At 48.0% G+C, this 21486-nt stretch overlaps 1 protein-coding gene across 1 annotated transcript in view; it reads left to right on the top strand.

The window, feature by feature from the left end:
- Positions 1–19775, top strand: part of SPNS2 (SPNS lysolipid transporter 2, sphingosine-1-phosphate) — a gene marked incomplete at its 5' end in the record, with an annotated part of 131968 nt that extends 112193 nt beyond the window's left edge. The window contains 3 exons of the mRNA XM_083875094.1: positions 1580–1743; positions 17589–17635; positions 19342–19775. Coding sequence (XP_083731220.1) covers positions 1580–1743; positions 17589–17631 — 207 coding nt within the window. The 3' untranslated portion in view covers positions 17632–17635; positions 19342–19775. The remainder of the gene's footprint in view (positions 1–1579; positions 1744–17588; positions 17636–19341) is intronic.
- Positions 19776–21486: the final 1711 nt, after the last annotated feature.

Genomic DNA, 21486 nt, shown 5'->3' with positions numbered 1-21486 from the left:
TTCTGTGGGTACACTCTGCCAGTGTTAATTCACTCCCCCTTATTTGAGAGGGCTCCATCCTGTAGGACAGTGCCATCTCCAGCACTGGGCTGGCAGCTCCTTTCCACCCCTCCTCTGGAGCCAGGCTGAGCTGTGAGAGGGGCAGAAACACACAGAGACCCGTCAGTGCTCCAGAGTCTCTCTGCTAACACACCCCCAGTGACCTGTTCTTTTTGGAGCCCCCATGAGCATCTTTCTTCTGGGACCTTCTGTTGTGCTTGGCTCTGCTGAAGCATCTCCTCACACACATTTACCTTCCAGGTTTCTGCAGAGTGGGAATTGGTGATTTCTCCTGCATGTGACAGTTCTTTTCACTCTCAAAATTTAAGCCTTGAATGTCAGAACTTGCTTGTAGGTTGTGTTTGGCTCCAACTTTTCCATTACCAGTGATGTGGCCATTCAGAAGTTGCTGCACAGGCTTTGACTATTTCTGGAGCTGATTTGCGTGTGTGCACAGCAGTAGGATTTTATGTTACAAATTCCCTGCAGTCTTTTGGTATAAACTGGTGTTTCTCCCCCAACAAAAGGTCATGGATAAAAACAGAGCTGGACTTAAAATACCCAATGCCTTGAGACCCACCCCAACTGCTGCTACCTCTCTGTTGGATTTATAGAGAGTAAAGTTGTTTTCTGGCAGTAAATATTAAAATGTGGTAGTTTTAGCTACAGACATGCATTACATTTTACATTACATTTTAGTTCTAGCAAAAGATTTTCATAATTAACTAAACAGTGCTGTTGCATGTCTCTCCTCCTTTGTGTAAGTGTAAATAATTTGTGCTTACTTTCATGTAATGATGCTTTTTGGTTGTCAGAAGGTGCAGATTGCCTTAATCCATAAATCTGGTGGTGTGCAGTGTGAGCACAGCCCCGTGTCTGAGCCTGGGACAGAGCCATGTTCTTGCACACAATTACACTTCAGGCTTGGGAGGTTGGAAGAAGGAATGAGCCCCCTACCTCAGACATGGGCACAAACCCCCCATATTCAAGTTCTGTTTCCCCAGATCAGATGGGATCTCTGGTTTCTTTTGTTCTTTGGAAAACATTTCCCACCTTCCCACTCAGTACACAGGAATGGAATTTAATACCTCCCTTTTGCTGAAAGGTAGGTCAGGTGTGGGAGTAAGGATTTGATAGACATTGCAGAAGGTTGATCAGTGCCTCACCCACTGAGCAACACCAGCATGGCCCTGCTGGCTCCTCAGGGTGTTTGGGCAGCACAGCAAAGTCAGACACCCACAGATGCTGTCACTGACACAGCCTGGGAAAACATGGAAAAGGCTGTGGGAATCATATCAGATCAAGCCAAAAGAGTGACAGTGAGAGGAGAACCCCTGCCAAGGCCCAGAGCATAAAGTGCCCAGGCTCCTATGTGGAAGGCTGGAGGGTGTGAGGGATACTCAGCTTCTACTGAACACCCTGTTCCATTTTAAACCTCACACATGTTTGGTGGGTGGTTGTTTCAGGAATCATGTTCCCTTCACTACTCTCGTGTCTGATTTTCATCTAAGTGACTAATTTTTCTGCCTCTCTCTCTTAGATCTCCGACCTGATACGACAAAGCACAAAGGAGTCCCCAGTCTGGGAGTTCCTCAGCCTGGGCTATGCCCTCATGCTGTGCCCATTTGTCGTTGTCCTGGGAGGGATGTTCTTCCTGGCCACAGCCCTCTTCTTCCTCAGTGACCGAGCTAAAGCTGAACAACAGTGAGTAGCCTGGCCATTGCAAACGGGGAGGCACCACAGCCTGTTTGCTCTCTTGATCATTATGCTTGTACTCTTCCCCTGGCCTTGGCCCTTTCCAGGTAAAGGATGTTGGGTTGTGTGTTAAGAACCTGGGCTCAGCAGAGTGCATGAGGCTGCACAACGCACAGGGGCTTGGGTCGTGCTGGCTGGGCATCCTTTACACGCTTCTGCTCTGGTGGATCTCAGTTGTTGGCCACATGGCTCAGAGGGGAGCACAAGCCCCTCACACCCATGCCTGAGCATGTCACAGCCCAGGCTGTCTGTGGTGAGGGGCTGCTGGGTGCTGGAACTGGTGGAGTGTGAGGTGAGGAGCAGGAGGGGCTTCCCAGAGCTTGGTGGTCAAGGCTGCACCTGCCCACCTCCACCCCCAGAGCGCTGCTGGCCACCTCTGGCAGTTGAGGACATGAGGCAAGGAGGAAGCAAGCTGTGTGTGGGAACATGTGCGCTCAAGGGTTGCTATAAAGAGTCTTTCCCAGCCCCTTCTTGCAGCTCTGTGAAAAAAACAGCTACTGTTTTTCAGTAAAGAAACCGATTCGGATCATCTCACGGTTGGCAACTACAGTAATTCGGAAGACGCTTCCACATGACATACAAACTTCTGGGGTTAGTCTCTTTCTCATAATTGTTGAAAAATAAGAGTTACTATGTGTAATGTCATGCTGAATATGTGGGTAGGTGACTAGGCTGGTGTTGACTGTAAGTTGCCTTTGCTTTTCCCCCACTGGAGAATGGCAGCCTTGATTTACCTTAAGGAGAAGGGCCCTGGAATATCACTCTAGCTGTGGTACAGGTGGAAGGAAAATAAAGTGTTTGGAGTTGACAGAAGTGTGTGAACAGTTTGGGCGATGCTTTCTGGCTCACACTGTCTTATCAGATGGATGAAAAGAGATTTGGAAGCAGTGCCACAGATGGTGCTGTGGCTCTGTAAGTGCAGTTCCACCTTCCTTTTACTAGCATACATAAGTGGAGTTCCACCTTACTTTTACTAGCATACATAAATACCAAAGAAGGGGGAAGTTCCTCTATAATGAGATGTTTAAACATTGTGGAAAAAACAAGACCTCGTGTCATAAGGATGGGAAGTCCTACAGAGTTGAACCTCACTGTGGTTTTGGGAAGGTGATGTGTGTGCCTGCATTGTTATCTGCATAGAAGAGTCTTAAATGGCAGGAAGGGAAGTTGGAGATGAGATGCTAGGAAGGACTTCCTAAGAGAAAAAAGAGGTAAATCCTACAGCAGATTATTTGGGGAAGACATGAAAGCTGTCCCTTGTTTCTGATGGCCTCCCTGCCATGGCATGAGGCAGGAAGGTGAGATCTGCTCTCCAGCTTATGTTCTCTCTCCAGCTTATGGATCTGCCTCTGCAGCCCTGTTTTATGCTTGTGCTGTGCTTATGCACATGAGCTGTACATGCCAGTCCAGGTAGTGACCACCTGGAGATGTGGCAAGATGAACATAAGTTTCTGGGTGCTCAGGATGGGCTTTTTTGCTGCAAGATGCCCAAAGTCCTATTTGGTGTCAGTGCAGCAGATGAAACCCCCTCTGCAGTATTCTCCTTTGCTTTCCTATAATCAGGTACTCACCTGATTATGTGAAAGCTTCAGGGCTTGTCTTTCCTGTGTTCAGAGAAGAGTGCTCATTCCACTTCTAATGGATTTGTGGTGATTTGTGTCCCTTGGCATCACACGAGCTGCCAGTGTGGCATGACAGCACCTCAGGTGGTGAAGGAGAGGCTCAGGATTCACACAGTGATGAGTTCCAGGTCACTCCCATTTTTTCAGCATGCCAAGCCCACCTGGACCTTTATGCTGGGTAGGGCACTGTGGTATCCAGGTGTTCTCAGCTCCAGTGGAGATCTCAAGGAAGAGGGTTTTGGTTCCCTCAGGAGACACCACAGGTCACAGGCTGGTCACCAGCTGGGTGACTCTGCTTGGCTGCCAGCACTGGTGTGTCTTACACAGTTGTTCTGCCAAAGCCCCAGCTTTTGCAGCAGTGTCAATGTGGGAGGGAGATCACATCCACACCTCTAATTGCTCCTATGCAAAAGGGATCATTCCTCTGTTGCTGTCTACTCTTAGCAGCTTTGGTTGTACTCTATCCACACCCAGAGCAACCAGCCAACCTCCCAAACAGCCACTGCTCCATTCTTAGAAGAAAAACATTCAGGTGTCAAATGTGATTTTGTTTCTCTTTCTCTTCTAGCATCATTCCCTTTCCTAACTCACATTTGTTTATGAATTTTGTATTAGTCACAGATATATTGTGTTGCAAACTGGGGAGAACAAATGTCATAAATAATGGTTAACAAAATAATTTCTCTCAAGTGACTCCTAGGAAGGGTACTCTTTCTGGGGTGTGCCCACTCCTATGTTAAAAATGCCCTGGCATCCTGCAGTGAGATTCCTGGAATGCAGCTTCACTCCAGTTACTGAGAAGAGAGAGTGAAGTAAGAGAGGAGCAGGGCTGGAGGCTGTGGAGGGTCCCATGTGCAGCAGGGTCTGTGCTGTCAGACCAGTCCCATTTGCCCCACCAGCAGCTTCAGTGGCTCCTCAGAATTTATGGGGCAGGATTTATTTGTTAGTATCTCCATGCTTGCCTGTGAGAGGAAAGGTAACAGAGCATTTTGCTAATAGCAGATAAAAACTGCCTGCTGGACCCCAGCTCCACCGTCCAGCTCCCACCTGTCAGGCCATCTGCACTTGGCATCACACACCTTTGGCAGAGGCTGTTTTCTGCCCAGCCACTCCTCCCCTCCATCCTACCTATTACTTGCTGGGTACAGAGGAATTTCTATTTCAGGATGCCTTGTTTTCCCTCTGCAGCCAGTCCTGCTGCTCAAACAATGGGAGTTGGAAAGGGGCTTTGCCAAAAGAAATCAATTAACCTGCGGGAATCAGGAGCGCCGGTGTCACACGCCAGAGATTAAAGCCATCCGTCACTGCCAGGGTCAGGGCACAGGGCAGCTGTCACCCACCCCTCCAGTGAGATAATACAGTAGCACAGAAGTGGAACACTGCTCCCACAGCCTATGGAAACCGAGCTGTCCCTGCTTTAGTTCCCACACTTCTGTGGAATGGAGATCAGGGATTTATTGCTGGGATTTCTGTGTTTGTTTCTTTGTGTAACTGTCTCTGGGCATTTGCTTAGAAATTATTTCTTCTTCCAGGCAGGGCAGATACCAGGATAGCAACTCTTTCCTGTAAAGCTTCCTCCAGCTTCCACCATGCTTCCTTTCAAAAACAGAAATTCTAGGCTTTCACACTACTTTTATCATTGCCACAATTCCTGGCATATTTTGTACTTTTTTAGCACAGGAATTCCAGTCAACAAGGCTGCTCACAAAACACTAACGAAAAAAATTCTTTCTATAGCAATTTTTTTTTTTTTAAACACAACTCTTTTATTACCATTTTCATGCTGCTTCAGAAGTCTGACAGCTTAAAGAGGCTTTTAGAAAATGTAGTACTAGCAGAGAGCAGGAGAGAGTACATCAGTCTGTGCGAATAATCCAATCATTTTGGGGACTAGATCTATAACACAAATTTAATCCCACCATTTCAAAGTGATAAGAGAGAGAAAACAGTTAAGAATGGGTTCTGTAAGAAGTCTCAGGCACTAGTAACGATAAATACTTCAATTGTTTTTTAAACCACTCCACTACAGTTCCTTCTGTGATATAGCTTGACTATGTTGTTATTTCTTTCCTGCTCTGCACCTCTGCAGAGGAGGGTTAAAGCAGTTGTACTTTATTTCCAAACATCAGCACTCTGAGCTGTAATTCTATTACCTGCTTGAGCAATATTGGTGAGACCCAAGCTAGATTTTAGACTCTCTAGAAGACAATACAGTCTTGCCATGGCAGAGCCCTCTGAAGTGGATCAGAAATCTGATAATTGCACTTTTATCCTCAAGCTCCATCACAGGTAGCTGTGCAGCCCTGCCAAAGAGCTGTTTCCTAGGCTGGGAGCAGTCCAGGTTCCTCATTCAATGGAAGTAAAAGCTCAGCACTGCTGAGAGTTGTGTCTGTGCTTTGTGTTCACCCCCTTCCTCACTCACAGGGCAGAGAACTGGGATAAACAAAGCTTCACCCTGGAGGGCTGCAGAGGAAAAGCCTACATTTGGTACTTGCTAGAAGCTCCATCAATAATTAGGAAAAATGTGTGGTTTTATTATGAAAAGGGATTCAAAAAAAGTCCTTTTCCCAAGCTGCGACAACTTTTGGGTACCAGGGATATAAATCTCCATAATTAGTGTGTATCAGGATCTTTTCCTGGGCAGTGAGTGCAGTGATCCTGCAGCCCTGTCCCCAGCCATGGCCACTCCCAGCTGCTGCTGAGGGAAAACCAAATTCACCTGGATTCTTCCTGAAAAATCACCCTGTTCAAGTGTGGGATACTCTACTCCTCAAAGGATTTTGTTGTTTTAACTTGGTTTTTTTAAACTTAATCCATGGTTTTACACCTGGAAACATTAGATTTTCTGTTTTTTTCCAGAGGTATGAAAAGATGCTTAGGATGGGTGTCCAAGTTTTATAATGGCTCTGTCCCTCTGTGCATGACAGAGGCTGGATGCTTTCACCAAGGATACAAGAATGCAGAGCAGGCAGTGGGATGCAGCTGCAGTGAGGATCCCTGGTGCAGCCAGAGCAGGAATAAACAGCTGCACCAATGCAGCTGTTCAGAACAAAAGAATTTAAGTCTTTAACCAGTGACCACTCAGCACTTAAGAGCCTGCCCTGCCTGAATCGTTCACCCCTTTGTTTGCATAATAAGAATCAGGTTATTTAAACAACTCAAGCAGGTATTTCTTTTCTCTTGAAATGAAAATTAAACATTTAATAAGAAAAATATTTTACTCTTAACACCTTTGATCAGATGTAGAAGCTCTTATTGAGTAGAAAAGCTGGTGGACATTTCATTTTAAAAGTGATGTGTACAAACACTAGGAAAAAATCTTCTTTACAGAGGGGATAGCAAAATCCACAAAAAGAACCATCCCTAGTCCAAACACTTCTGCTGTCTTAAACATGGCATCTTCAAATTGCATTACAGGAAAAATGAGAATAATCCATTTTCAGGCTCTTTCTTCTGCCTCATATCAGGCTTATTTTTAGCCTTTTGCAGAACTGGATATAAAATTATCTCCCAGTTCTCCTATTGCAGCAATTTGAAAGTGTCAGACCTTATTTTTGGTTTGCAGATTCTATTATGTGGGGCAGGGGAAGGACTCACAGAGCTGCCAAGCCTCCCTTTCTCTCATTTTTCTGTGGCAGCAGCTGGAGACAGGAATGACCCACCAGGTGACCTGATGTTGTTGCCAGCAAAGCCCAGAGTCCCCTTCATTAACCATTTCCCAGGTATTAAAGGTGGCAGCTGACTAATGCTGAGTGTGCTCCATTCTGGTAGTTTGCATTGCCAAAAAGAACATTCCTTCTCTGAAATAGCTGGAGCTGCATCACAGGAGGGTTTAAGAGGCTGGACACTTATTTTAGAGGGATGTGTCAGTGCTGCATTGAGGCAGAGTTTGGATTTGAGCATTTCAAGAGCTGCAAATGGGTTTTAACAACTCCCAAAAAAGGGATATTTGAGAACAGTTTGCTCACTGCTGATACTCAGCTGCTTATGGGGAGGAATATCATCACTTCATTTGTTTTGACTTTACAAAAGAACAATAATTAAACATTTCCTACAGCAGTAGAAACTCACAATGCTTTTTCAGCCCAGATAAGATATCCTTGGCCTTTGAAACCACATGAATTTACAGCAAAAACCCAGATTAAGACACAGAGGATCTGTGGTGATGGAAGGAAAGAGGCAAGGAGTGAGTTTTGAGTATCTGAGAGTGGCATGATAAAACCTCACAGACTCCAGATGGAACAAGATTAGACTATTAGAAGGTTTATATGGAATCCGTGTGAAGAATATGAAGGGGAGAGGTGGTGAAAATGTAAGTAGTTCTATTACTGGTTGGAAAAGTTCTTTGTAGGGCTGTTGGTTTTCTCACCTGTTTACTGGCCCTGTTTGTAACTCCATAAACAGAGTTAGCAAAACCAAGAATGTACCAGCTTGGGACTTGGATTTTAAATGCTGGTTTGCTGCTGCAGTTGGGAGCTGCTGGTGTTATGCAGATGGAAAATCGTCCCCTATAGAACAATTGCTGATTTGTTGTGCCACTTTAGCCAGCCGGGGGATTTCCTGCAGGTCGAGTGGGGAGGTGTCAAAGGTCAGTGTGGTTGTTCACGGGCAGTTTGAGCTCAGTGTGGTCCCTGCACACTGTCAGAGTTCAGCACTGGCAGCAGGAGCTTTGCTTTAGCTCAGGCAGGACAGGGACAGCTGGTGCTGGCACAGCTCTGGGAAGCCCCGAGCTGCATGTCTTGGTTTGGAAAGACAGGTGTCTGCAAAGGAAAGCCAGAGCTTCTCTTGGAATGGAGAATGTAAACCCTTGCCCTCCAAATGATTATAATTGTGTAATTAAGGGGCTCTCAGGCAAAGATATGGAATAGGAATAACTGTTCTTTTCTAGGAATATTAAAAATAAAAATGTAGTAGTACCAAAAAAGCAAACAAACAAAAGAAAACACTGACAGGGTCAGAATACAACCTGACCCCCTGTTGGTCAGAGTGTTGGTGTCAGTCCAATCAGTCCACTCCACTTCTGGTGTGACACAGATGTGGTTCTGTTGGAGCAGAGATGATCCTGTAGAAGGGTGCAGTTTTCCTCTGAAGGTCCAGTGGCGCTGAGATGGTCTGGTCTCCCTCTGGGAATCCAGTGCAAACAGGCTGTGCTGGAGTTCTGAATGCCAGGTTTGATCCAGGTAGGAATGCTGGGCTCCTCCCCCTGGGTGGAGCATCTCCCATGGGATGATGGAATTGTATCAGTCCTGCAGTGAGCCTGGATGGCCCATGGACAGCAGAGATCCTCTGGAGGGAGGAGGGGTCAAGAGATAAAGAAACACTGCCCCAGTGTTGAATAGCTGGTGATAGAATACAAGATGCTGGTTATACTCTATTCCTGGCTACTTAGTGCTCTCCCAGAGCAAGAATGGAACTTCTCCATGTGCCTTATGCTATAGGAAAGCCAAAGGTCACTTTTCCAAGAGCTCCAGATCAAGAACTACTCAGGAGCCCTCCTGCTGTCTTGGCTACTGACTCTCTGCTGTGAGCCCCAAGAAGTCAGATGTTGTCCCTAAAATGTTCATCAGCTGTTAAACAGGATTGAAGGCTCATTGCCACAACGTACAAGGGGAACTGAAATCATGCTACCAATGGACTCAGCATGTCAACTGGTCTTGGCATTGCAAAGGAGAATTCTTGGCATAGAAGGACTTTGCCATGCAGGAGGAGATTTTAAATTCTTACTGAGACAGATTCTCTGCTAAGGCTGCCCTGGCACAGAGACAAAATCTGATCAGATCCCACACAGGTGACTGGAGCACTGAGCAGAAGGCAGCAGCCTTCCAAGCAAGAAACAATCTCTGACACAAGGAAATGGAAGAAATCATAAAAAATTCAGCCCTGCTGTTTTCTGATGTCAGAGCATTTTGCAAAGGCTTTTATGAGCAGCAGTGACCTCTCCTTGTGCAGCAATCTGCAAGGCAGATACTGTAACTGAGGGTGTGTTAGACCAATTTACTTGTGGTTGGGTCCCTGGCCTGGGCCAGGCTTTAACCCCAGCAATCCCTCACAGCCACTCTCTCCCTGCCCCACCAGCACACTGGGGAGAATTGGAAGGGCAAGAGCTGAAAAACTTGTGGGTCGAGTAGACAGTTTAATTGGGAAAGCAAAAGCTGCACCACAAACAAAGCAAAACAAACCAAGGAATTCATTCCCCACTTCCCATGGCAGGAGGGTGTTCAGCCATCCCCCAGGAGAGCAGGGCCCCTTTACACACAAGTTACATGCAAGGACAAACACCTTCACCCCAAACATGCTCCCTTCCTCATTCTTCCCCCAACTTTACATACTGAGCATAGAGTCACAAGGTGTGGAATATCAGTCTGGGTCTCCTGTCCTAGCTGTAACTCCTCCCAGTTTCCCATGGACACCCAATTCCTCACCAGCGTGGCAGGACAAGGAGCAGAAAAGGCTTTGACTCTGTGCAAGCCCTGTTCAGGAATAACAAAAACATCCCTATATTATCACCCATGTTCAGCACAAATCCAAAGCAAAACTCCACTCCAGACACTGGGAGGAAAATTCAATTAAATCTACTCCAGCCAAACCCAGCACAGCCTGAATGACATCTTTTAGAGAAACAGGGACAAATTGTTGGGGTGTTACCTCCAGTGCTCCAGTAAGGAGTGTCTTAAGTGCTCTGGCTTGGTCATTCCCAAAGTTTCTGCCAGACCCCTACAAGCCACATGGGGATTGGCAGGACTGTTACAGTGGAGTGAAATGGATGGATGCTTCCTTGAGGACTCCAGGTCATGTTGGACAGGGCTTGGAGCAACCTGGTCTACTGGGATGTGTCCCTGCCCATGGCAAGGGCTTGGAATGAGATGGTCTTCAAGGTCCCTTCCAACCCAACCCCTTCCATGGCTCTATAATTTCCCACACCTGGTAGCTCAGAGGTTGGTGAAAAAAGCTGTAGCATGAGGCAGTTATTTTGGAGGATGAGAAGTATGTTTTTAATCAAGTGCCATCAGGAAGTTCTACAGGCTTTTCTATTTTAAGATTTAATTCATTCTTATCTGCTTTTTATGTCATGTTTTCTCCCCCTTGCCATTCAATCATTCAGCCAAAAGTGAAGCACTCCACTGCCTCTTCTCTCCATTATTTCAGTGGACATAAGTGTATGTTGTTACACACATCTTCCATGGCACTAAAAATCCCTCCATCTCAATACTGAGCCCATCAATATCTGGCAGAATTATACTTACAAAGAGATTCAGGCACAAAGTTTCAATACCTGCATCTTTACAGACTTCAGGGGTCCACGTCAGAGTACCGCAAAAGACTGGTGAGCTCTGGAACTCATTTCCATCCAGGCCCTTGGGACCCTGATTGATGCTGTTAACTGCTCATCTTCATATCTGTTCTGCTGCAGCTGCCTGGGAACATAGCAGGAAAGGTTATTGATTTTTCCTTTATGCCAGTTTTCTCCTCAGTAAAGATGTATGAAAGAGGAAAAAGTGAAGCTGACCCATGTTTCTGCCTCTCTGGACACAAATCAGCACCTGGATTAAATGAACAGATGGAAAACACAGCCTGTGCAGCTTTAAGGGGCTGAACCAAATAAGGGGAAAACACATTTGCTGTGCATGATTATCATATTTTGTTTGCTAAACCCACTGACATGCAGGAAGAAAAGGGGATTTGAGCCAATTCATTTCTTCAGTGCAGCTGGAGGAGCCCCTGTCCCCACTGCTCTGCACTGACTCAAAAATCCAGAGGGAAGGGCAGCTGTGCCCATGGTGCTGTGCACAACCAGCTCCTGTGGGAGCCTTGGGATTGGGAGCTGCAGGTGCACAAACCCCAAGCCTCCTCCCAGGCTGGGAATGAGAGCACAGACAGGCAGCAGCCACAGTGAGCAATATTCCTGCTCCAAAGCAAACTCCTCTCGTGCCAGATTATTGGTTGAATTTTATTGAGTTCTCTTAGCATCCTTTTCCTTCAGCAGACTGACCTCAGCTCCATCAACAGCCCATTCCTGCAGGCTGGATAACCTGTCAGATGCACCAGGAAGCTCAGTGCTTGGACTATTTTTAACTGTGCCAACCCTGTGCCACTCACTGGGAGCTCTCTGGGCTGATGTATCACTGTTGCTCTCCTTCTCTTTCAGTCACTGTTTCCAGCTGCAGCCTGCTTGGAGTCTGAAGTTCTGCAGGAATTCATGTTGTCAATCACATCTTGTCCCAGAATTACTGATTGACCATTCAAACAGCTTGAGGTTAGTGAGAGCAGGACCTGCTCTCTGGGAGCAATCCTTGATTCTGCTGTTCTTACTGAAGGTATCAGGTTGTAGTGAGGGTTAATGTTCTGCAGCCTGTTTTTGGGGAGGAGTTGGAGTCTGTGGCAGCTTGTGCAGCATCCCAGGAGAACTGCTGTGGAGCAGGGAACCAAAGCCATCTCCTTCCAACTGCAGCTGACCATGAGAACTATGCTTAGCTCCTGCAGGGCAGCAATGGCTAACCCAGTTACCTGCTGCACTGTTGATCAAAATCTGTATAATGATGGGCACAAAAGGTACACACCTGAACTGGAGTGTCCAGCCTGCTCCTCCTGAAGTGTCTGCTGAAAAGGTGGTGCAGGACTGGGAACAGTGTTTGCACTCAGGGTGTGGCAGAGTCCAGCTGAGAGATCCCTGGTTTGTTTTGGCTTCTGCAGTGAGCAAAACAGTGAAAGAAGAACAGCCATGGCTTTGATTTGTTACAGGGACTACTCCAGCTCTCCTACTCCATAACTCTTTCATCAGTTATCTGCAGGAATTAGTGATAACAGCAGCATCAATGCAAGTGCCTTCCTGTGTTCACGGACCAGTTGATAAAATTCACTCTTACAGCTGAAATCATGCAGGTGTGGAGCTACAAATGACCATCTTTAGCCTCTGTTTTCCTTGTCCAATCTCAGCAGCAACATCAGCTTTGGATGCTGCTGTTTCAGTAGCTGGAATTTCAGACTGCAGCATCTGGCTGGGCTGCTCATCATCCCTGAGACACAGGTGGAGAGTGATGTTGCTCTGATGCCAAAAACACCCTTTAACTGGCTGTATTTGAAAAGAGATTTGTTTTTCATAGATTAAGGCCATGAAGTATTATTACCTTTCAAGGATGTCTGACCATGAACTTTTCACCTAAAATTTCAGGTTTCAGTGTGTTTACAAGGCCTTTTGGAGATGTTTTTAACCTCTCAATGTCTGAGGAAGTTCAGGCAGGAGGAATCTGCTGGGGCTGCCATTAGTGACTGGTCCCCCTGTGTCCCTTCCTAAAGCACTGCTTCAAACAGGCACTTGATGGCACATTGCAGCAGAAACACAGAATTCCCTCCACTGAAATGAAGGAGAAGAATCCTTAATCACTGGCAGGAATTGCTGCTAAGTCCAGTGGTGCAGGTGCTCCTGTAGCCCCAGTACTTCTGTCTGCTGAAAGACGTCCAGCTCAAAATCTCAATACTAAAAAACTCCTGCTCAATAACTCAAAAACTGAGTTATTTTCAGGCTAGAAGAACCCTACTGAGGCATTTTATTGTTGGTTGTAAAAATCAAGTGATGTTAAGTCTAGCAGGCTGTAAAAACCAGGCCATCATTTCCTATTGTGCTTCTGAGTTACAAAAGCCAGAGTCTGGCTAGTTTAGATAGCAAAAAAACTGGGCTTTGGGAAAGCTGCAGGACACTGAAATACAGGTGGTGTTTAACTTAGCCATGAAACTTGACATTAACCAAGCTGGCAGCACTCCCAAAAGCTTTCTGTCAGCACAGCCTCTCTTGGAGCCTTGGGCACAGCAGTGCTCCACACACTGAGTATGTCCTCCTTCCTGACACCCTGCTCCTGGCTGGAGCTCAGGGACAGAGGTGACACTGCCCTGGGTGTGGGATCACATCCCAGAGGTGACACAGCCCTGCCAGCAGGACAGTCAGTGGGATACACATCCCACCAGTGCTCCTCACAGCTGGAGCAGAGGGAGCTGCAGGTGAGAAGGGGGATCTAGGTTCTCCCCTTGCTGGCCCAGGGCAGAGCAGATCCTTGCAGGAGCAGATCCTTGCAGTGGATGTAGGCAGCAGGAATTGTTTCCAACCCCTGGGTCTGCCCAGCAGTGCTGGCTGCACTACAACCTGTAATCTCCTTTAGCTGCTGGCTTGGGGACCAGCAAGACTGGGAGGGACAAAGATTTGGAGAATAATTCTGGCCAGTTCCTGAAATAGAGCATAGCTGACCTGTAAAAGATCCTGGCCAGTCATCTGTTATCTTAAATTGGCTGTCTTGTCCTCTTGCAGGTCTCTAACAGGCCGAGGTGCAGTGAAATTAGATCCATTTTACATTGCATAAATATTTAACAGCTCCAGAGCATGTAGTTTAATATTAAACAGACAGTCTTATAAATACTTCAGAATTATAGATGCTGTCACAGTACATGGAAATGACTTGATAGGATCTAGGAGAAATATTTAGGTTTGACAGCAGAGGAAGTGATGGAGTTAGAGAGCATCAGCCACATTTTTAACTGCTGGAGGAGTCTGTTAAAAAAAAAAAAAAAAAAAAAAAAAAAAAAAAAAAAAGTTGTACAGCTTCTGTTCTTAAAAGGCAATTTGGGTGAGTTTCCTCCTCCTCCAGAAATAACAGACTGGTTCCCACCCTACTCTCTTCAAGGAAAGAAAATATTCACAATCTTAAAAAAACACTGCAGAAAAAACAGAACAATTTAGGAGCCAATGTTCAGTGAATCCATTCACTGTGGGATTATCATTATTAGAAAGGCAAGTGGTACTTAATGAGGGATTTAGATGCTCTTGAGCCTTGTTATTTTAAGCCCACGTACTACATTTTGCCACCTAAGAGAGTTTAAAATTTATTATTGGTAGGTTTGCTTTAAAAAAAATAAACAAAATCCCATCTCACCCAAAAGCTGAGCCCCAGTGCCATTGGTTGTGGCAGTGACCACTGTCTGCAGCACGGGGGCTTCAGAGGGACTGAGGAGGCACTGTCCCAAATTTGGGGACTATTTCACTTCTCTCTCCTGCCCACCAGCTTCCTGTGTGATCCCTGAAAGTCATTTCTCTCCCCAGCAGATTCACAAGTCATGTGCAGTCTAATTTCCCATCAAATCTTCAAAAAGCATTTCAGGATTAGCCCCTCCAGGCCTTTGTTCCCATCTGTGAAACAGAGATAAAGCACAACTTGAGAGAAATGTGTTCAAATAAAAGGGCAGTACATTTTATCCCATTGGAGGCTGAAGTGTTCTACAAGCAGGGAAGTTGTGTCTGTTTCCAGTTGCGTCAGCAATGCAGGTGGGTTCTCTATGCTAAAGTCATGGCAAAATTAACTTTTTCTGTGTAGATTCTGTGTCCTCTAAGAACATGGAATGATGTGGCAAGGGATAAGACTTCCAAATATCATGGATCACTCAAATCTCTGGAGTTTTAGAGTTCTGTGATAGTTTTGTGACATTCCATAGCTTGCTTCCTACTTTTGAAGTTAGCTGTAGTATTCCCAGGTAATTTTCTCTGATGTATTCTGCACAATTCCAATGTTCCAATACAATGCCATTTCCAGTGAAGTGGGGTTACCAGGAATGGGACTTGTACAAGGAAACTTGGGTCAGCTCTTCCATCAGAAATATTTCCATTTATAGCCTGGATAGGTAGAAAAAGCACAGAGGCTTCTCTGCACCTTGGAGACCTGTGAGGCTGGTGTGAAGTTAAGATCTGAGGGCTGAACTGGACCAGTTCCTCATGCAGAGATTTCTTGGAAGGTGTCCCCTGAGTAGTGCATCATTTTTATCTTGGAACATGTTTGAATCCATTTCAGTGGGAAAATAAAGGGTTCTGGGTCAGGTACAAAGTGTGGTACAGAAGAGCCACAACTAAGTTTTAATGTGTCCAAAGGACGTTTCCTGAGAATTTGTCACCTGGCAGGGTCTCAGGCAGTGGCAGTTCTGTGATGTTCCCTGTGCACCTGCCTGAGGGTTTCATTGATGCAGGGAGAAGCTGCCTTGGACAGCAGAGGTACAAATCAGGCTGGGAAAGTGGTTCTTTGGTTCTTCTTCTTGAAGCCAGCTGTCTTGCTTTGAGAGACAGGTGTCTGCTGGGGAAGGGAGGAGTGGAATGGAAATATGACCCCCTTCCCTCCAAATTGTTATTATTTTGAAATGAAGTGGCTTTCAGGCAAAGATAAGGGAAAAGGAATACCAGTTCCTTACCAGTCTGTATAACAAGGCAGACACCCCCTTCCCCCCCCCCCCCCCCCCCCAGCAGCAGCAGCAGCAGCAGCAGCAGCAGCAGCAGCAGCAGCAGCAGCAGCAGCAGCAGCAGCAGCAGCAGAGCCCCAGCGCGGCTTCGCGCCGGGCTGCAGAGAGAAGGGCCCTGTCCCCTGGGTTGCAGTTCCGGGCACGGCCGGCAGGGGCGCTGGCGGCTCCCGGCGGGCAGGGCGGGTGCGATGGCTCCCCCCGGCCGCAGGGGGCGCTGTGGGCGGGCTCGGGCAGCAGCGGCAATGGCGGCCGGGCTGAGGGGCAGAACTCGGGGCAGCGGCCGGGGCGGCGGGGCAGGCTGGCCTGGGGACAGGGCCAGAGGCAGCGGGAACTCGGCAGCTGGATCTGTGACTGCGCTGGCTGTGCAGGCGGGGGGTGCGGGCTGCAGTGCAGCAAAAACCCACAGCAGGGACTGGGCAGCAGCAGCAGCAGCTCCCAAACAGGGCCGAGAGAGGCTCCGTGGAGGGAGAAGCGAGGTTCCCCTGAGGCACCAGAGCAGATGGTGAAAGTCCTTTGGTGAGGTGGGGTGCTAATAAGGCCCCAGTTCAGTGGCTGCTTTCACCAAGGCTCACCCACAGCAGAGGCAGGAGTGGGCTGGGCTCTGGTGGTGGCAGCGAATTCCCTCCCTCAGGCAGCGGCTCTGACCGTCCTGTTCCTAAAGCCCAGAGCAAGAGGGACAGCAGCTCCCCCAGCCTGGTTCTTACAGTATCTGAAACCCCCAGGTAACCAGAGAGAGCAGCCAGCTGGACCCTCCCCTGAGCCGTGGCCCCACTTTTCTGGTCTCCCTTAAGTACCTTCTCCTTATTGTCTCATAGCAACACAGAGGAGAAAATTGTTTTAGAGAAAGAAACAAAAAGAAAAGTCCTAAACCCCAACACCAGCACTGCTGACCTTAACTGGTAGGTGGAGACTCTCCCTTAGTGACTCAGATTTATTTCCGCTGCTACTGCCCAAGTGCAGCCAGAGAGCCCTTGGGTAAAGCACTCACAGCCTGGCCAGGGCAGGTCTGTAGGTGTCGGGGAATTCCTGGTGCTGTAAGAATCCAGGTGTTCCCACTAAAGTCAGGGAGCACCTGAGCTAGACAGCAAGTTCCAAAGGTCCGAGGATGACCCCTCTGACAGGTGTGTCCTGGGACAGGTGACACCTCTGACACTGCTGTATGTGTCAGCATCAAAGGCACTGGCTCCTGTCCCTGAGGAACAGCAGCATGGGAGAGGAGCTGCTGCTGAGGAAGGTTGTGTTTTCCAGGGCATATACTGCAAGGACAAGCAGCAGGTGTAAGCGATGGCCTTGGTGGGACCATTGCTGCTGTCGCCGGGTCCCACAGAGAGACAGGAGCTGCTGGACAGCTCCTGCCTGGTGCCACAGCAGTCCCTGCCTGGTGCCACAGCAGTCCCTGCCTGGTGTCGCAGCAGTCCCTGCTGGGTGCCACAGCAGTCCCTGCCACACTCTGTCTATCACCCAGGAGCAGGTGCCTGCAACAACAGCAGGTCTTCAGGAGCTGCTAACTGAGAGACAACTCACTTTTTCTTCATTTAATTTTTATCACTGGTGACTGTTTACATTTGTGCTGTCAGGCTGAAGGACACCAACAGCCACTGTACAGTCTTGTACTGGCTTAGGGAAATAGTTATCTGGATGCCTTTGGGACCTTGCCAAATCCTTGTCAATTAGTGCCAGTAATGTTACTTGGCATGTTCCAGCCATTGTCAGCATTGCTGTCAAGCACCCCTGTGTGACAAGATTTCAGCTTTATAACACTGTGCAGGACAGTTATTAATGTCCCACTTCTTTAGACACTGTTAAGCAACCAAAACCTGGATTTACCAGGCTGGTGTGTTATTAGGAATCCATTTCTTTGCTAATTGCAGCTCTCACACAACACTTTTGTTTTCTTTTCACCAGGGTGAATCAGCTTGTGATACCACCAGCCTCTGTCAAAGTCTGAGATGGTGAGTGACCCAAACCAGCAGTAACTTTCAAGCTACAGCTCTGCTCCAAACCTCTGTCGGCCCATTTCTTTCCTTAGGAATTGCAGAGAAGATTCCTTAGCCAGCTCTGATTTGCACCTTTGCTGCCCTCAGCCCAAAGCAGAGCAAATCAAGAACAGGGAAACCAGGGGTCAACTTCAGTGTCCTTTGTGGTATGGAGTTTTTTCCAGAATGTGATGCTGCCTTCTTTGAGCAGAAAAGCCCATGTCACCCATGTCCCCTTGACCACCAGCAGTGTGACTGTCCCAGGCCAGAACTTAAAACCTTTCAGTGTCCACAAAACCTCCTGCTACCCTGTTCCGGGTCAAACACGGGCTGCTACCAAACCACCACTTCTGGCACAGCCCAGATTCTCTGCAGGAAGTGTTTCCTGGCAGCCCCTGACCCCGCATGTTGTTGCTGGGCTGTCCCCTCTGCCACCCTGGATCCAGGGCCACACCTCTGAGCTGGAGGGGCCGACCCCTTCCTGCTGCCCACCCAGTCCCTGCTGTCCTTATCACTGCCCCACAGCGCTGCCGCTCAGAGCTGGGAGGGATCAGCACTTCCCAGCCTTTTACTGCAGCCAGAATTAATTAAAGCAAGTGTTTTTGAAGAGGAGATTTCTTTCCCATAAATTAAATGCATTGAAAGACTAATCAGAAAATCAGAACTCAATGAGACACTTCAGAATGGCCTTTTTGAGGGGAAAGATTTAATGCAATCTCCAGCACAGCAGATGTGTTATTTCCACAGAGGGGAGTGGATTCAGGCATAGGACTGCCTGGAGTTTGCAGGCTCTGAGCTGGATGTATTCACACAGTATTATTTAACAGTAGCTTTTAGATAAAGTTGGAGATGTTTTTTTTTTAAAAAAGGCCATCAACAAATCTGGGGGGAAATACTTGGTGCTATTGCTGAAACTTGCCTTATAAAGCAGTGACTGCCTGTGTCCTGGGCACACCAAGACTTTTCACTGCACTTTCCTCTCTTTTGGTCCAGTTTTACACAGGTTGAAAGAAACCAGGGCACCATCCTAGGGGAGTTTTTCTGTAATGCAGCAGCCACTGATTTTTAAGGTCAGTGGCAATTTCCTGCATAACATGGAGGACAGAGCCTGTCAGAGGAAATCCTGCAGTGAGAGAACTGGTTATCCTTGCCCCATTATCTAGGAAAGCAGTTGGCTGCTGGACAGGCCACCAGAGTGGCCCTCAGCAGTGAGCAGAGGTGCTGACATGGACTTAAAGCCAGCAGGGACCAGAGCACAGCCTGCTCTGCCTTGTCAGCACCGTGGGCTGGGCTGACACCTGAGCTGGGCTCCCCAAGGGACACCCCTGTCCAAAATGACAATTTCAGCATAGGGCAGTCCCTCTTCAGTAAACTGAGGTGTCAAAGAGAGCCTACAGAAATGGAGCCTGTGCTGTGCTGAGCTGCCTCAGCCCACACCAGGAGCAGCTGTGCCTGCACACCTGAAATTGTACCTGCTGTCACCTCCTGGGGCAGCCTGGGCCAGGGTCACAGTGCAGTTGTTCCCATCCCATAGTGCTGCCTCCACCACGGGCAGGCTTTGCCAAGCTCCTGCTGGCACAGAGACCAGGGCTCTCCCAGCTGGCCCCACCAGCACAGGGAGGCTGCACCATCACCAATCCATACCTGGAACTGCCTAGTAACCTTCTGTTCCCTGTTTGCAGCTGCCAGTGGAGGCAATGGCACGTGGACTCCTGCTCCCACCACACCAGTCTCCATCTGGAGATTCCCTTCTGTCCTGGATATCAGTGAATCCTTCAGCTCCACATCCCAGAGGGGCTCTCCAGCACCACATCATCCCTCCAGCCTGCAGGGTCAGGCATCAGGAGATGAGCAGGGCAGCTGGGTACATGGCAACTTCTGGAACACAAGGACACTCACAGGGTCCCCTGAGCATGGAGAGCAGCTCTCCACTGGACCCAGAAAGTGCTGCCCAAGTGAGCAACTGTAGATTGTGTAAATGGTTTTAGTTGTAGCCAATGAAGTCCACACTGTTTGTAGGGCAGCTGGTGTCCTATGAATGCTGCTGCTCTGCTAGCACTCCCACTCCCACAGACTGCACTAGTTGAGGACCTGTTCTGTACATCACCTTTTCTTTGACAGTGTAGGCTTGATTCAGATTATTATTTTTTATTTAAATATCTTATAAGATGCTTTATCTCTGCTGAAGACATTAGATTTTATATATATATATATATATATATATATATATATATATACTTAGATGAACATTTTTTATTTAAACATTTGAAATCTGGAGCTGCCTGTGCAACCATAGCAGACATGAATAACGTCCACAGCTCTCCTCCTCTCAGTGCCCTGTGCCAGAGCACCACAGGGAAACTTCCAGTGGATGACCCACCTGAGCAATGGGACAGGGGAGAGTTTCACTGCACTGGGTGTGCTGGTGGTTGTCACAGAAAGGCCCAGAACGTTGGACAGAAATCCCTATGGGCTCTGGAGTTTTCCTTATGTTAAATTCAGCCTTCCTAGGAGGTTCACAGGCTTTTAAAGTACCAAAATCCACCTGGCTGAGTGGCTGTACCTTGGGAGTGCAATACTGCTGTGCCAGTGACCTTGTGCTTTGTTTACATGGTGCCATATCAGACTGTCAATGCTAATTCTCCCTGTCAGTATCCAGAGCAGGGGGCTGACACTGCCCTGGGAGCAGTGCTTGGCCTCCTGCATACCCACCCCTGCCCTGTCCCAGAGCACTGTCACTGGGGTGTCACCTGGGGGGCATTTGGGAGCTTTCACAGGGCCAGTGTCTGGACTGGGTTAGACTCAAGTGCCGGAGCACATCCTGGTGCCATCCCAGGGGAGTCTGGATTCCTGCACTTGGCCTCCACAAGCCAAATTTGTGCTGTGTCAGGTGGATGGGGGAGGAAGGGAAGCACAGAGCCTGAAGAGGGCCAGGCTGCCACAGGAAGGCACTGCCACAGGGAGGGCACTGTCACAGGGAGGGCACTGCCACAGGAAGGGCACTGCAGGGGCTCAGCAGGCCCCCATTCCCTCTGTTCTGAGCCCCCTCTGGCAGTTCAGATCCCCCTTCCAGTTCAGCACAGCCTGAGCAGGTGAAAGCAGCTCATTCTCGTGGCTCACAGGTATCTGCACTTGGGGTCCCAGGAGGACTAAATCAGCTCAGGAAATGTCAGATCAGGGCTGGATGTGAGTTCAGGCTGGGAGCTGCTGTCCTGGTTGTGCCAGGAGATGACTCAGGCACAGGAAGGCACTGTTAGCAAATCTGGGTTTGTCTCCCATTCCCTGCCAGGATGTGCTGGGACCTACAGCAGAGATGCCTCTGATTCCAGGTGCTCCCCCCACAGCAAGTCCCTGCCCAGGCTGGGGATCCCTGTGATCCTGTGAGCCTTTCCTCCTCCCCAGACCTCACAGGACTCCTCTGCAAGGGTTCTGTCACCTGAAATTCCTCAACAAAAGCTCTAAAGATTTGGCTAAAGCAGCAGAGCCAGGAGTGTTCCTCTAGTGCCTGAGCAAGCAGGTGCTAGAAATAACAAAGCCAAGCAAATCCCAACAATGCTTCACTTCCTACCTCGTGCCACTATTTACACTTGGAGGGGAAACACAGCCAGTGTAGTCTGGGAGCCAAACACTTGGCTTTAAAGGCACATGAATTTCTGATTCCCATTAAGAAATTCCTTTTAAAGCTGTTTAAAAAGAAACAAAAAGCAACCCAACAATCAGTCATTTCATCTCAGAGACCAAAGAAGATTAACCATATTTCCTAAATTGCCTTTCTGATAGGCTCTCTGTTGTAGCATTTACTGTCAACAAAATGGAACATTTCTGCT

This window comes from Zosterops lateralis (assembly GCF_965231275.1).
Source record: "Zosterops lateralis genome assembly, chromosome: 19".
Taxonomy (NCBI): Eukaryota; Metazoa; Chordata; class Aves; order Passeriformes; family Zosteropidae; genus Zosterops; species Zosterops lateralis.
This window is presented reverse-complemented; position numbering and strand designations above follow the sequence as displayed.